Source organism: Esox lucius, chromosome 21, assembly GCF_011004845.1.
Source record: "Esox lucius isolate fEsoLuc1 chromosome 21, fEsoLuc1.pri, whole genome shotgun sequence".
Lineage (NCBI taxonomy): Eukaryota > Metazoa > Chordata > Actinopteri > Esociformes > Esocidae > Esox > Esox lucius.
In genome coordinates, this window is record NC_047589.1 from 11,128,257 (window position 1) to 11,145,639 (window position 17,383).

At 39.1% G+C, this 17,383-nt stretch overlaps 1 protein-coding gene across 5 annotated transcripts in view; it reads right to left on the minus strand.

The window, feature by feature from the left end:
• Positions 1-17,383, minus strand: part of sugct (succinyl-CoA:glutarate-CoA transferase) — a 126,806-nt gene that overhangs the window by 102,536 nt on the left and 6,887 nt on the right. For all 5 annotated transcript variants that reach the window (XM_010885557.5, XM_029116342.2, XM_010885560.4 and 2 more), the window contains exons 4-8: positions 15,796-15,881; positions 13,737-13,787; positions 13,401-13,521; positions 9,179-9,270; positions 8,431-8,574 (exon numbers count right to left, since the gene is read on the minus strand). In XM_010885557.5, coding sequence (XP_010883859.2) covers positions 8,431-8,574; positions 9,179-9,270; positions 13,401-13,521; positions 13,737-13,787; positions 15,796-15,881 — 494 coding nt within the window. The remainder of the gene's footprint in view (positions 1-8,430; positions 8,575-9,178; positions 9,271-13,400; positions 13,522-13,736; positions 13,788-15,795; positions 15,882-17,383) is intronic.

Consider the following 17,383-nt stretch of genomic DNA (forward strand, 5'->3'; position numbering starts at 1 on the left):
GCGAAAAACTAAAAAGCTTTTGAACCTCACAGTTTAGGCTGGATGTGAAATATTTAAAGTGCATAATATATAGTAAAATCATTATAAACTTTTACATGACACGAGATTCATCCTTAGCGTGTTATAAAGAGGGAACTACATGTTTTAAGAATTTTTGCCTTTAGATATTGCAGACGCATTTCCAATAATGCTAGTGTGCCAATATCGCCCAATTAGATTTTGTTAGCTCATGCTTGGCCCTGCTCAACTCCTTTCCCAAATTCTGCCCCCTCATACGGACTAGCCTCCCATTGGAAAAGAGAGCTTGTGGTTTGTTTGGTTTAAATATAAAGAAATCTTTAACAACGCTACCTTGCACAACAAATTTCGAAGTGGAAATTCAATATCTAACATTAGGTTCACACTGTTGCTGTTTTGTAATAAGACAAACGATAGATTATTGCATGCTTTCCAGCCAGCCAGGACTCCAGCTCTGTAAATGTTCCACTTCTTAGCCATACATTCTAGATGAAATTTATTTAAGCTCCTTTCCAGCCAGGGCCAATAGTAATTTAGATTGGTAGGGTATGAATTTCCCTGACAGAAACGCATATGGGCCATGATGACAGTACTACATAAAATGGGCTGAAGGGATTACTGAAGACAAGTAGCTAAACTGTCAGCCAATGAGAAAACTAGAAAAATATCCTTTAAAAAAAGCAGAGGCTGTGTCCCTATTTGTGCCTGCACTCCATCCCAAAAGGTCAGTGTTAGTCTTTGACTGTTTCCAATTTGGGGCCAATTCCACTATCCGAGGGGACCGTGGTGCGGTTTTAGTTGAGTTCTGTGATTGTCCCTTTCCTTCATTAACCACAAAGAGTTCACTCTCCCTTCCTAGAACAGAAACAGGACAGCAGTCACTATCCACGCCACTTAGGCTTGTCAAGGAGATCACAAGAGAGCCCTTTCTGAAGCAATTGTCCCCCCTCTGCTCACATTGCCTCCACATACTAGTTCAACACTAGTTCAGCGGCCATAGTTTTCTTAGGCTTATCCTTACATTTACCGCTTCAAAAATAATGTTAATTTTAAACAATAATGTTAATTTTAAACAATTCTGTTAATTTTAAACAAACACATGATATTGATACCAGCAAACAGTGGAAAACTGGTTACAATTATGTGGTGTAAAGAAGATATAATTGTTTTGGTTCTAATCATGCATTTCACCTGGTTAAATGCATCTTCGTAGCTTTAATCTGGTTATATAACATCTTTTTAACCAGACAACCTATTATAATGTTAGTAAGATGTCATGTGCTAAATCTGACAAAAGCAGAGGTAATCTTTCATTAGTCAAACACAACAGTCACGGAAATAAATACAGGTATATTGATTACATTTTAACAGGAGCATAATCATTTATAGTTGTGTTGTGGGTAATACTTAGGAATAATCTAACAAACATTGATATTTAATTTATATTTGGTTGCAGGTGGAAATAATACAGGTACAGTTTACCCTCAAACTTGCTATCAGCAAACTATTGCATTGGCTTTTCTACATCAGGCAACCAATCGCCACAGACACAGACACAAAATGTATTCAACAACAAAAACAGAAGATCAGAAAATTATGTTTCTGGCTACCCCTTTGGCCAAAGGATTGGGAAGAAATACCAGATTGGATTGGTCATACCAAGCCTTAATGCTCTTCTTTGTATCCCACCACCAGCCACCATCAAATTGCTCTGGGTTTAGATTACTGTGGCCCCAAGACATCAGCAAGGAATGCACACTGGGATATTGAGGGGAGGGGTACTCCCCATGAACATATTTACCTCTGGCAGCTCTGGAGTAAGACCACAGTAACCATGTCCCGAAAACCTCAGAAACCACATTATCCATTGACCACAATCTACACAACACCGCCCCAAGATATCAAGGGACAGGGAAAAGTATAAAAAATTGTATGAATTCTATGGTATGAATTACATTAAGATAAAATACTGTATAAGAAACCTACATAGGCATTGCTTTGTCCGATTCCTGGACGCAATTACTGAAAAAGAACTATCTGAACCACAACAGAGGAATACAAACAATTGTATTATTGAAGAAACGTCTCAAAACCACATCCTTTGCACAAATTCGTATCACATAAGGGACACAGTCTGATTGGTTAGTTCTGCGACATGGTCTGGTACAATATGAAGTGAGAAATGGCAAAACAAGTGAACTCTCAAAGAAAGATGTTTTAAAAAATGAATACAAGGATTCAGGATTTTTTTTTTTTTGAAAAGGTAAAAACAGAAAATATATAAAAATCTCAATGACACATAAAGCAGTATATTTTATTTGTATAGTGTCTTGGGAGACTATACAAAACCCTTCCCTTTCTCCAAATTGATTATTTTTTTGCAATTTAAACACAATACCCCATTATGAAAATGCAAAAACGTGTTTTTAGAAATGTGTGCTAATTTACTGAAAATAAAAAACTGAACTCCTTTACATATGTTTTCAGACCCTTTGTGCAGTACTTTCTAAAAGTGCCTCTGCGGCAATCACAGCTTTGAGTCTTTGAGTATTCCTTTGAGTATTCCTCCACCATCTTTGCACACCTGGATTTGGGCAGTTACTCTAATTCTTCCTTGCCAATCCATTCAAGCTCTATTTGACTGTATGGGGACTGTCAGTGAACTACAATCTTCAGGATTTCCACAGATGTTCAGTGGGGTTCAAGTCCGGGTTTGGCTGATCCACTCAAAGACTCACAAACGTGTCCTGAAGCCACTAAGCACTGTCTTGGCTGTGTGCTTCGGGTCGCTGTCATGCAGAAAGATGAATCTTTGCCCAGTCCTCAGATCGATGGCAAAAAATGAAATGTAACCAATTTTAAATTCAGTCTGTATCACAAACAAATGTGGAGAAAGTGAAGGGTTCTGTATACTTTCCGAAGGCATCGTATGTGGTAAATCCATTGTTGATTCAGAGATGTAATAACAGTTTTGGGCAAAGTGATGTCTGGCACAGAACAAGAGCATCAGATAGGCTGTGATGAAGGGAAATAGATGAAGTATCCCTTAGGTTTGTGTATTTTAGTTAAATCAACCCACAATCTGCAGAAAACACACTAGTAAATATTTGCTGAGCTTACATTTCCCTCAGTCTGCCATGATAAGACAATAGAAAGGTTTTCACAGGAACGTTTCAGCTGTTTTAGTTTATAACAAATTTCTGGAAAAATGTACTTTTTTTACAAAGATGAAGTGGACTGCTCGTCTACTGTTTTAGCAGATTTTAGAATACATTCATTTGCGGAGCCGTAGTAAATCTCAAATGTCCTCTTTTCCTAGAAGCGCAACTGAGGCCCCTCGCATTCGAAGAATGGAGGTCCGTAAATTCAGTGATGCCTGCTGAGTGCAGGAACCACGGCCATCAAAATGTTTAAACCAGGAATTAAAATTGGGCAGGGAGCCCATCAGGGCTGAGCCCTGGTACCTGTAGTCCAAATGAGACACAGCTCACAGTTTTCTTGAGAGGCAATTCTTATGAGGTTGACCAAATTGAATATTTGTACCAATGTAGCAAAAGATCCAAATTGCGTACAGTGTTTCAATGCAGCAAGAGTAGCCATTCATTTCGGTCATTTTATACTCCTGTCTTCTGTATCTTAACAAGACAAAATGCATTAAAAGGCATTTGATTCATGTACACTGAATGTTTACCATCTGTGACAATCATAGAAGAAACACCTCTAATTTGCCACTACATACAGTGGGGAGTATTTGTATTTGATACACTGCCGATTTTGCAGGGTTTCCCACTTACAAAGCATGTAGAAGTCTGTAATTTTTATCATAGGTACTCTTCAACTGAGAGTGACACATCCAGAAATCCAGAAAATCACACTGAATGATTTTTAAGTAATTAATTTGCATTTTATTGCATGACATAAGTATTTGATCAGAAAAGCAGAACTTAATATTTGGTACAGAAACCTTTGTTTGCAATTACAGAGATCATGCCTTTCCTGTAGTTCTTGACCAGGTTTGCACACACTACAGCAGGGATTTTGGCCCACTCCTCCATACAGACCTTCTCCAGATCCTTCAGGTTTCGGGGATGTCGCTGGGCAATACAGACTTTCAGCTCCCTCCAAAGATTTTCTATTGGGTTCAGGTCTGGAGACTGGCTAGGCCACTCCAGGACCTTGAGATACTTCTTACGAAGCCACTCCTTAGTAGCCCTGGCTGTGTGTTTCGGGTCGTTGTCATTATGGAAGACCCAGCCACAACCCATCTTCAATGCTCTTACTGAGGGAAGCAAGTTGTTGGCCAAGATCTTGCGATACATGGCCCCATCCATCCTCCCCTCAATACGGTGCAGTCGTCCTGTCCCCTTTGCAGACAAGCATCCCCAAAGAATGATGTTACCAACCTCTATGCTTCACGGTTGGGATGGTGTTCTTGGGGTTGTACTCATCCTTCTTCTTCCTCCAAACACGGCGAGTGGAGTTTAGACCAAAAAGCTCTATGTTTGTCTCATCAGACCACATGACCTCCCATTCCTCCTCTGGATCATCCAGATGGTCATTGGCAAACTTCAGACGGGCCTGGACATGCGCTGGCTTGAGCAGGGGGACCTTGCGTGCGCTGCAGGATTTTAATCCATGACGGCGTAGTGTGTTAATAATGGTTTTCTTTGAGACTGTGGTCCCAGCTCTCTTCAGGTCATTGACCAGGTCCTGCCGTGTAGTTCTGGGCTGATCCCTCACCTTCCTCATGATCTTTGATGCCCCACGAGGTGAGATCTTGCATGGAGCCCCAGACCGAGGGAGACTGACCATCATCTGGAACTTCTTCCATTTTCTAATAATTGTGCCAACAGTTGTTGCCTTCTCACCAAGCTGTTTGTCTATTGTCCTGTAGCCCATCCCAGCTTTGTGCCGGTCTACAATTTTATCCCTGATGTCCTTACAAAACTCCCTGGTCTTGGCCATTGTGGAGAGGTTGGAGTCTGTTTGATTGAGTGTGTGGACAGGTGTCTTTTATAAAGGTAACGAGTTCAAATAGGTGCAGTTAATACAGGTAATGAGTTGAGAACAGGAGGGCTTCTTAAAGAAAAACTAACAGGTCTGGGAGAGCCGGAATTCTTACTGGTTGGTAGGTGATCAAATACTTATGGCAAGTAATAAAATGCTAATTTATTATTTAAAGATCATACAAGGTGATTTTCTGGATTTTATTTTTTGATTCCATCTCTCACAGTTGAAGTGTACCTATGGAAAAAATTATAGACCTCTACATGCTTTGTAAGTAGGAAAACCTGCAGAATCGGCAGTGTATCAAATACTTGTTCTCCCCACTGTAAATGCTATGAGAGGCATTGAATGCATTATTCTAAAGATCAACAACATAGGGTAGAGACTACAAAATCAATATCCACAAATCTCCGAAGACAACGGCAAGCCAGCTGCATAATTATGTCAACGACGCACCTAATTTTATTTAAACAAGACCCATGTCTTAGAAACTTTACTCTGTATACCTTACAAATGTTCCCAAGTTCAGGTTGTTGACACATTATTTCCATGTTAATATGTGAGAGAAAAGAGAGCACACCATAAACCATACTCCAAAAGCAACAGACTAATCCCACCAATGAATATGCAGCCAAAGAACCTAACCGTGATCCAGCTTTGAACTTGCCCCATCTCAGAGAACATGACAAGTAACCAACCGACATGTAAACTTGGCCATTCTTTGCACTCCATTGATTTTAATGGAATTACATTTGTGGCGCCGGAACTGTCTGGTCTTAGCTCTCAACCAGAGACAGCATCTGTATTTATAGCCACTGAATCAGGTTTTGTGTACGTCAAGTAAATTCAGGTGTCAGGCGCTTAAGCAGACATAAAAAAAGTGCGCTGCATGTTTGTCCAGAGCACACAGTATTGTTCTTCACCCAGGTGTTGTATGGCAAACTTTGCAGTGCATTTACTTTATGTTTTGAAAAAGGCTTCTTCCTCTAGGACCTCCCAAGTAAACCACGTCTCTTTCTGAAAGTAGACACATGCTTCAACATTGTTGCAAGAGAAGACTGTAGACCTAGATCTTACACAGGGTTTCTTAGAGACTTCTCTTATTAACTTTCGGTCAGCTCTTGGGCCAACTTCCCTACGTCAATTCCCAGGGTTCTGGAATTTTCTCCAATTATAGATTACAAAGCATGCCATTTTGATCTTGGCATGACATGTTACCCAAAACAAGTTATGACCAATTCAATCTATTTGGAAACTACGTTTGGTTCTTAACCATCCAATTTTCTCTAGTGTTTTTCCTAATAGTTCTTACCAATTTCCATACTAGGAGATGATTATGGTAGAGATTTACTTTTAGCGATTTACTTGGCATTAGCGTTTGCCAAGTGACATTTCTTTATGGTATTTGATCATTTAGGTTAGCCAAGTAAAGTTCATTTATTAGCCAAGTATAGTTCATACCTTAATCATGTTGTTTGCTAGTATGATATGCAATTATTTACTAGCTATCAAACATTAGCAAGCTAAATTCTAGTCTCTCTGGGCATTTGTGTTTCAACTTGTGTCAGAGATTTGATGACTATGACTTAAATTTTTGATCTGTATTGCTTTGGGTAAATAAAAAGCAATGTTAGAAACGGTTGGACATTTTTCAGACAGTAGTTTGGGGAAAGTAGCACTTACTAGCTAAAATGGGTCCCCAAAATGATGCATTTAAGGGGCAATTGACCCTGGGATGACATAGTTGGTGAGGAATGTGTTTGAGATATTTCTAGGGCTGCACAATTTATTTCACATATAACACATACTACAACAAATTAAATTGTCATCAAGAATACATTTTGAGATCTCACATGGTGATTTGAACCATACATGTTTGGACCGGAGATTTCTACTAAAAAAGTAAATATACAGATTGAAGAATTAATTAACTAATTACACTTGGACTGTTTTATCAGGACCAAACCACAGATGTTGGCTGAACTAAAGCACAAATGTCTACCTGTATTTTGAATATTAAATAAACATGAATACAATGCCACTTGAATCTAAGGTAAAAACAGAAATGGAATTGTAATGCATAACCATTGTATAAATACACACTTAATCCATGTGATTTTCAAAGTATACAGTTACAAAAACAAAAGATCAGCAAACCTCACCACAAGCAACTCAACATTCTAGTATTTCTGAATATCTAAAAATGTTCTGTTGTAGCAGTGAGATCACATTCATCCAATTCCACCCTGTGAATGGCATTAATGTTGTGCAACGCAGCAGTAGTTCATGCTTTATCTTGCCCTTGATTACAGTAGATATCTCCAGTCAGCTCTTCGGAGGTCTGGGGTTTAAATGTCGTTCTTTTGCATTCAATGCTGAGACCTATTTTCTTGTGGAATGAAAGAAGACACAAATATATTTATTCAATCAATGGAAAATAGATATCGTCCTAAACAGTAACAGTTTCCATTGTAATGTTTCCTTTAGAGATAAACTGTTTTGTTGTTTAGTTTACATTAAATCTTATTGGAGATTTCTGGATGAAATCCCCTGTACATAACTACAGAGATCACCTTTTCAAACATAAACATTCATACTATTTTAGCCATGAGATGGGTGGAAGATGGTCTAGTGGTCAGAGTTTATTGTGAGTTCCAGAAAAATTGCTCAAATTCCCAACATATCAAAAAAGCTGTTGTACCATTGAGCAAAATGGGTAACAATTATTTTTCAAGTAACTGCAAATTGTCTGCTAAATTACTAAACAGAATTACAATAATTTAATATTTTACCCTGCACAGAGAGAAAACTCATGTGTCATGTGGTACTACAAACAGGCTAACTATGCTGACTAGATTGCCAGTCATATAATTTGCTGGAATATATATCTAGCTAGATAGATAGGAATTGTAAAAATGTTGCAAAGCTGTCATTAGTTTGAGTTAGCTTACCAGGTTTCAGCACCCCCAAATACATGTCCATCTCCTCCTGAAGTAGGCTATCTATCCACTCCTTCTGAAGCCCTGGTCTATCCAAAATACATCCTAATGAACAGTTTTAGCACCATCTGATTTTTATAACTGCATTTTCGGAGGCTGAAGCTAAAAAGGGCAAACACTCACAAAAAGCAAAACAATGTTTTTTCCTCCAAATGCTGCTGTATAATGTAGAATTTGTGTTTCAAAAATGTATGCAAAATACTCGCAAGATATCCTGATGTGAGTCAATTTTCTAAACCCAACATATTTTCACATGAAAGATCAGTCACATGAGGACATCGGGTAAAATAAAATCCTACAAAAAAAAAAAACACTGACTGGATTGTTAAACATATTTTTGGGGATTCACATTTCCAGAAGAAAAATAAATACATCATAATTTAATCATGCGGTAAACACAATTCACCTGGCTGGAAAGCAGGTTACAGTCAATATGAACTCCCCTCCCGGTCCTGTGTCTTTGCAGCAGAGCGGCCATGATGGCTCCATGGGTGTAGAGTCCCGTGGCCAGGTCCGTCATTGCTACGCCCGGCCTGACTGGGTCCCCATCCTAAGCAACAGAGAAAATTAAATAAAAACGAATCCCTACCAGTCCCTGACAACCTAATCTTGGTAATTAACCTGGAACTCAAGCAGTGCAATCAGTAGAATCACTCAGCAGTCAAAAGATTATACTTCGAAAGACTACATCTGTTATGAGTGGACCCGAGAGAATCAAACACAAAACTCTAGGACTAACATAGATTAAATTAACAACAGAAAATGCACATTTAGGTTTATTTGTGGTATTCGTAGAACCGTGCCCAGAATGAAATCACAGTGAGGACTGTCTATCATCTCCATCCAAATTTATGTCACACGAAATATCTCAGACAACATTTAGCTAATTTTTTATAAAACATGAGTGAATGATACATCTTTACAAATAGATCCGTCATTAACTGAATTATACTGATTGGCCAGACGACTACATAATATCAGGTGAATGATAAAGCAAATGTCACCTGGTCCCACACCAAGTCCTGAAATGTTGTTGTTTGAAAAGTTCAATCTAGAAGGTCCTTAATCGTGATTCTAACAAGCTGTAATCTCATATGTCTTGTATCCACGTTAACCTGTGCAGAAATTTGGCCCAGGTAGAGAAAAATATTCACCTCAGGTCCAGTGATGTGCATCATGCCAGAGACAGCAGAGGCAATCGAGTCATACCCTGGTAGCTCGGACATCGGGCCAGTCTGTCCATACCCTTAGAAACATACACAAACACACATATTCTTTAGGAACCAGCATCCTCTTTAAGGAATACTATTTTCCCCAAAGAAATATCTTTGTCTATACCATTGCAATAAAACCATTGCAACATGAAAAACTCTTCACATAAAGTACACACATACATTTAGCTCTGTTTGGCCAACTCAAGGCAAATGTAATACTATGAGTCCCACCTCACGCATACATGTTTTTACATAAAACAAAAAGAGCACAATTCACCCAATAACAGAAAATACCAATACTCATATTTTATAAAGCACAAAAGAGAAGAAAAAATGTAAGGACAAAAAATACAGCAGAAAGCAGGGAGTGTTTATCTGTTACTACATTATAAATGCTGACACCTAATCATAATAAGCACTCCAGGAAGAATATCAAACCATGAATATCAAACCAGATATAACTCTCTGAATTGGCTTCTTGGAAACAAGCTACGCAGATGTGTGGCCACAAAGTGCTCAAGTCATGTACCGTCAGCAGAGTTTGTAACAACACACTGTGCCGATTTCTGTCTGCATAATCCATTTCTGACAAAGAGAAATACACAGAAGTCTATTAGGCATTGCATATTTTTTTAGTGACAATGCAATTAAAGCTACTGGCAAGGATATATGAAAGTTTTGGCATTTCTTTGAATCAGCAGGCTAAATAAGAAAAGAATTGACCACTTACTAGCTATTATTTTTGGTCAGTACTTTTTCAACAGTAAGGGTTACTTTCACATCTTCAATCAAACATTTTTAGAAATACAAATCACTTATTAACACTGCCAGTTTACATTTGCCACTTATTTGAGGACCTTTATCGACATAATTACTTTACTGATCTAATTACGATCACAAAGAGATTATGAAACAAACTTCCAAGTTCGCTTGGGAAACTTGAACACACAAATAATGAAATCTTCCTAGAAACCTCAAAATATTCAGTGCCAAGGGACCAGCTAATGAAAGACACATGTTGACGTTAAATTGTGTTCTCAGACGACTCTTAAAATCTGGTTTAATTTACTGCAGAGAAATTAAGCCCCAGTGATGAAATTAGAAAATGTTCATTGCTTCTGTGGAGCAAGGACCCTAGATTTCTGTACCTCAAATATTCCAAAAGTGTCCTTTGGGGCTTGAAGTATGTGTCCCGTTCCTTCCCAAAACTTCCATTCAGCGAATTCACTCGCTTACTTTACGCATTAATGGTTTGTTAGTTCTTTGAAAATAAGTCTGGTGGTGTATCTTATATTGGTTTAATTCTAAAAAACCAATACCAGATGGGTTTATCTGTAAAGCAGTGTGAAATTGTTACAGGCAGAAAATAGGGTTTATGGCTGAAGAATGCAAAAAAACCCAACAAATAAATAGTTTCACTCCTCGTCTCACTCCACTTACTTTAAAAACAAAACTGGGCACTTCAGTGTGCAATATGCATTAAACTGTTGAACGGAGTTGTGAGGGCATTACAGTGGAGATTTCAACTGTCAAACACTGCAATAAGTGTGTTAGTGACCACAGCGTGCGCACAACAACTAAACAATGTGGAAGGGCATCCTGCCAACTGCAGAAGCATCTCACAAATATACTAAAATCTGTTATCAGAATAGAACTGAGTGGTTATTAAGCTGCAGGGACGGTCAACTTTGAATGACTGAGCCTTAAGAAAAGTGGGCTATTTGCATCTCTTGACTTAAATAATTTTTGCGTGTGACTGCCAACAAAAACTCCTACTGGGATTACAAAGAAAATCATATTCATTACTGCTCAGTTACAAGTCATCAAATATGGCTACTCTAAATTGCTATAAGGTCACTGAATTTAAAAGGAAAGCTTAAGGAAATCAACCAATAAGCAAAAATAAATCTCATGAGGACTTCCTTGCGAGAGGCCCACCGCACAAATCAGCGAAGCTCATTAAGTGAACTACAGTTTCTTGCAAACTGTCACCTGGTTCCCTTTTCACTTGATTGCAGCACAAAGCTAAGAAGGGAAATGGTAAACGGTGGCTGGGGTGGCTGAAAGGTAACATTTTCCCAAAGGTGTGTCTTATCCTGGAGCTTAAACGGATTGATGCTAAAAAAAAGGGCTAGGTGGTCAGTGGAGATAAGACCCAAAGTCGCTGCTTTACATTGCAACTGCATAAGGAGAGGAGTTTGTGAGTTTGTGAGTTTGTGTGTGTGTGTGTGTGTGTGTGTGGGGGGGGTTAATAGGCAGGACTGCCTTGTCAGGTTACACTCCAGCGACTCCTTGTGTAAATGCTGGGCACCTGCTAACTAAATTTTAGATGTTTGGTTAGGTAATGTGTTTACCTCAGCGCGTGTATCAACTAAAGGCTTCCTGGTTGAACCTCTTTGTAACCAGGTTATTGCAAGTTTTTTTTCTTTTATTTATTTTGTTATAAGGGATTCCTTTAAGTATGTTTGTATGGTGAATCAATTTCTTTTAAAATATATGAAACTCAGATTTAAATATTTCTCATGGAGGTTGCATTAAATTGCCTTGTTTCATGAAAAGAATCTCTTCCCTGTGTCATAAGAGAACAACCCAGGCCCTCATTTGTCATTTAAAAAAGTTCATGTCTTTTAATTAACCTTGAGATGGATAGAAACAAGTTTTGAATACACACTCTTTATGAACAGAATGTTGACCAAGTTAGGTACAGAATTGGTTAACCAACCCAACCCAAATAAGGATTACGATACCAACAAAAAAAATACTGAAATGTTTTGGGGCAAAGGCCACATTAGGCTAATCGAAAAAGAAGGAAGCATTCTAAATTCAATGCTCAACATGAGCATTGTAAATCTTTTCAGTTTCACTGTAGTATTTACCATCCACAATTTACTAAGGCCTCATGGGTAATGCCTTCAACATTTTACAAGAAAGGGGGCTTAGGATTTTGGCAAATGTAATCCTCCAAAAAAAGAGCTTGGGAAGTTACAACTGTCTGCAATTCATTGCTTTTCCACAGGGACTGCAACAGCAAACCTGACCAGACCCGTACACATCTAGGCACTAAGACAGGAAGACTAAACTCAAGTTTAACCCTTTATTTTGTGAGTTGAAAACCTGAAAAGATGCACCCCAGTGAAACATTTTATGTTTTCATAAAGCTGTTGTTTATTAAATGTATCAAACCTTTATTTTCTATTTATTTAATACAAAGGGAGTTTCTATTGAGAATGAACATACATACAGCAAACCCTAATTGACTGATTAGCCCCACTATCTTCAGGGAAGTTTGGTGTATATTCATCATGTATGATGTTCACTAGTCTTCTTCTAACCACAATTTATGAACCGCAGTCTTGTGTTTTGTACGGGGATATGTAGGCACTTGAATCAAGGAGCCACCCTGTAATATGCCAGAACAATTTTATTCTATCAAGGGACTATAAAATACACACATTTTAGATGTGAATTATCTAAGAAAAGTTGGTTTACACTGAGAATAGTGGTGATAGTTTTTAAGGCCTAAGGTAACATTGCAATATCACAGACAGGTACGCCAAGGAGACATGATGTCACGGGAGACGTGAAGTGACTTTCAGGGCGTGACAAGGCTCCATGGTTTACAGTTCGACGACGTGTGTAACTAATCTTGGAGAGCTAGCACTGGGACAAACAGCATGCCTTACAGATTAGTGTGGCAACAGAGCAATTTTCAAAGAAAGCCTTCCTTTACGAGTGAATAATGCAGACTGTAAACTGAAATGGGCCTTCTCACAAGGAAAAGAAAACATGGATGGTAAAGACTGGCAACTTGCAAAACTGAAACGAGTCTGTGGATGTGTCAGCATAGCGAAGGAGAGACTCTTAACTTAGTCATTACTTTTCCATAATGAAAGATTTGCAAGCCATAAACTACAGTGCCTACACTTAACACGCACATAAACCTACACACACTTGGACTAGTTAACGGCCAGGGATGGGGTGGATACGGAATTCCAATTAAACCGAGGGAGACAGGCAAAGAAGAAAAAGAGGTCTGAGGCAAAGTAGTCCAGTGGACCGTATGAATTGAACTACTGTTACAGAGATGTATGTGTCCAATCTAATGTAAGAAATATTTGAAAATGGTGTGCAGATGAATGAGAGGACAGCCGGCGTTAAGTACCTGTTATAGAACAATAGACCAGTCCAGGAGCCGCTTTGTGTACCTCTTTGAAACCAAGGCCCATCTTTTCAAGCTTCCCAGGTAGATAGTTTTCCACAAGGACATCACACATCCCTGCAAGCTGGGGAATGCAGCACATTGTCTGTTTCCACATTGTCTTGCAAATCTTTGTTTGAAATGTCAATGCACACATATTATAATTAGGAGAGACAAAAGAAATGGTAATGCAAGTGTGAATACAAAATTTGTCCATTTCAGCACATTCAATGTCTGTGGAATTAAAATAGGAGGTACTGTTCCCCTTCTGAGAAAATGATATGTTCTCAACCATCTTACCTCTAAGATTATTTTGGCTCCTTTTGGGTCTTTGAGATTTACCGCGATACTCTAGAAAACCAGACAAAACCCATTCATTTTTAAACACATTAGCATTTCAACAGTTGATGACGGGGTTACACAACTTATTGTCCATACATTTGTGTATTTGTCACTGAGATGTCTCAGACAAATTTTGAACACAAATGGTTGAGTGGGGCAGTGGCAGATTCCTACCATGTGAGAATAAACACTGCTACTTCTATCTCTTACCCATGTGAGCAAGTGAGCTGCGTGCACTAGCAATTTTAAAGAAGTGGCATCACCCTAGCTCACGCTTGAAAATCAACTAGAGTTAAACGGTCACATTACAGCAGATGTTTTGGCTAATGCTTGTGCTCCTAAACTATGCTGTGGATAAAATAATGGTAAAAGTGGTGACAGAGACACAAAACAAGCAAAATAAACACACACTCGTAGCTCTATGCAAAACCCAATAATCTAGTACCAGGATAAAAACAATTGCAAAGGGACCAATATTCAGTAATACAACGTACTGTGTGACAGCGACATGGAAGAATCGTGTGTGTGTGTCTGTGTGTGTGTGTGCGTGTATGTGTGTGAGAGAGAGAGAGAGAGAGTGTGTGATCGACAGTGTGCCTACTACAGCATATTAGTTGTGTGTGGGCAGGCAAGCGCAGCGCCCTCAACGGCCCGTCCACAGACGTTTCACACACCTACATGCTTCAGCCGCCTGAGGCTGAAGAGGAGCTGTTCCTTTGTCGTTACGCCGTACGTGCGTTGGCACCATTACAGGGCTTTGGGACGCACATGCCAAGGCCTTGAAGCTTCAGACCCGCTATTCAGCGACCCCGTCAATGAGCGAGAGGGCACTCTTTAATCGCCTCAAGTCCACAGTCAGATCCCTCAGACGGACAGTTCAGTTAAGGAGGTCTGACAGGTCTCGGATGCAGAGTTAGTTGGAGTAAATGTGGTCCCATAAACTCTGGATTTCATGACGACAGAGGAGAGTGCTTCAGTGCGTTAGCCATTTAGCTCGGTAATCTGGGCATGTACCGTACAGGTACCTGGGTCATTTTAGATATGTTGAGGAAGTGTCTAGACCAGCAGCCTCCCAAGGATTACGATTTTTAAAAGATCCAGTCGCTTTGTCCAGCAAGACTGCAAGCCCATTGCCAACATCAGCAACTATATATGTTGTTTTTATACAGATGTTTTGCCCTTGATCGCACTGCAAAGGTCATAGCTGGTCTGTTTATATTAAGCTATTTCTCCTGTTGCCTTCCTCTGTATCCTGTTATTTGCTATGGTTTTTGCTTTAAGCTTGGTGCAGATAACACATGGACCAGATTTTCTAACGTGAATCTGTGTTAACAGTCATTATAAGAACAACATCTTTAATGCTATATTTATTTAAATAATCTGGGTTTATAAATTATTTTCTCCCAAGAGGACAGTCCAGTCCAACTACATATGTAGCATAGATTTGGATTGCTCAATCCAATGCTGAACGATCTTACCACTGGGTTTTTTATTTTTGCCTGTAGCAGAAGGATCAGCAAAATACAGGCTTAGTCTGGCTTGTGGACTGGAGAAGCGATGGGCTTTGTACCAGTTCCGAAACACAGTTTTGAAGTGTGTTGAATATTCTCAAAATGTCTCCCAACAAAACATAAACATAGAATACCATGATTGATTAAAATGTTGTTGGGATGCAATGAGGTTGACATTTGATTATGGAATGTTCCTGAAATCAAATAAGAGCAGAAGGTTCTTGAAAGCTTCCAAAATCTAACGAAGATTAGAAGAGCACCAATGGTGAATGGGCCTCCATATGAAAGTAATCCAAACAAAGGGTATCAGTAAGACAATTTTGTGACTGCTGATCTTATGTTTCAAGTTTCTTGTCAACTGTAGGAGGTGAAACCAGAAACATTTTCAGTTAACAGTTGACCACAATGTGTTGGTCACGTGTTACCGCGTAGTGACCGGTTCACAACCAGGGTAAAGATATGGACAAAACTCGCTCTTTATAAACAATCAGACAAAGAATAAGTACCTTTTTGTTTCTGTTGACGCTGAGAAAATAGGCACTCTCGTTACCAACAAATGGAGGTCCCCATGATCTAGTGTCATCCCCAGCACCTGTGAAAAAAGTATCATGATCAGACATTTAAAACACTCAATATAAATACTATTTTAAAATTATTTGATTGAAGTTGCTCGGTGCCATGGAAGCAATGGTTAAGAAGGTTTTCACCTTTAAAATACAAACGTCCTTCTTTAAGGTAGCCTATTCGCTGGTCTGACAGCATCGGGGGAGACAATGCAGTCAAAACCGTGCCCAGATGATAAAATTATGCTTGATCAGTGATTATCACTAGGAAGGATTTGTTGAGCGTGAGTTAGAACAGCGCCTTTCGACTGCTAAGAAACCTCCATGAAGTAGGTTCACAGTCTTACAAAGCAGCGACACCATGTGGCCACCGACAATATCCACCCCTGCAGATACTCAAGTCATGGGTATCTTAACAAACATTACACAAGTGTACATCCCACATTAGCCAATTGCGCTAATCTACGATTGCAAAAAGGCTGCGTGCAAAAAGGCTGTGTCTTGATGAAGGAAAATTAGTATAGATGTCAAAGCTTGACCTCCTACTGGCAAAACATGCTGCATGGCTAAAAAAGGTGGTTGCTTTAAGATATACATTTACGCTCATATGTAATGCCTTGTCATCAACTCCAGTCTAGGAACAATACAACGTGGTTATAACGTCAAAACACAGCTCCGGAAAAAATTAAGAGACCACGCACCTTTTTCTTTCCTTTCCAAAAAAGTTGAAAAGGACGGTTTTGAGTGGGGAACAGAAGGGGTCAAATGAAGAGACCTTTTTGGAAAGGAAAGAAAAGGTGCCGTGGTCTCTTCATTCTTTCTGGAGCTGTGTGTACATTGAAAAAACAAGCTAGTGTGGTATATGCCGAATGTAACCACGTCAAAGGGCTGTTTGTAGACATAATGGCCTGGATACAGCCCTTACCCACATTTTTATGGACATATCCCACTAAACCCAGTGCTGCCCAAGTGCTATTACACACTGGTTACCAATATAATTACAGCTGTAACAAGTAGTTGATTATATCATCCCAATGGGATATGGTCTGACATCTTCCAGCCAATCAGAATTCAAGGTTTGAACCAACCAGGTTAGAATGTTAAAAAAAGTATTCACACAATATGGACAAGACCTAGTGTGACTTGTCATAATAAATATGTACTCACCATAGATAAGGCATAAAAAGAGTGGATGATATTAATCAAACTGGTTTTGAATAGGATGTCTAAAATACACTTACATGCACGCATTTCTCCCTGTGGGCATATATTTACGGCCAATGCAGACTATGGCGGGTTTTACACACATCCGAACGTCTAACACTTGCTAGACACTGATCCAACAAAGGTACTCACTATTATACAACTAGATATTTTTTTTTGTTTATTTTGATAAATCAAACCTTATATGCAACAGTCTTAGTTTCGTATTGAGAATGTCTGTGGCGTGCATTTATGACACTTCTGATTTGGTAAGGTGATCTTTAAGTTGGCAACATGTTCATGAAAATCTGTTTTTGAATCAGGATAA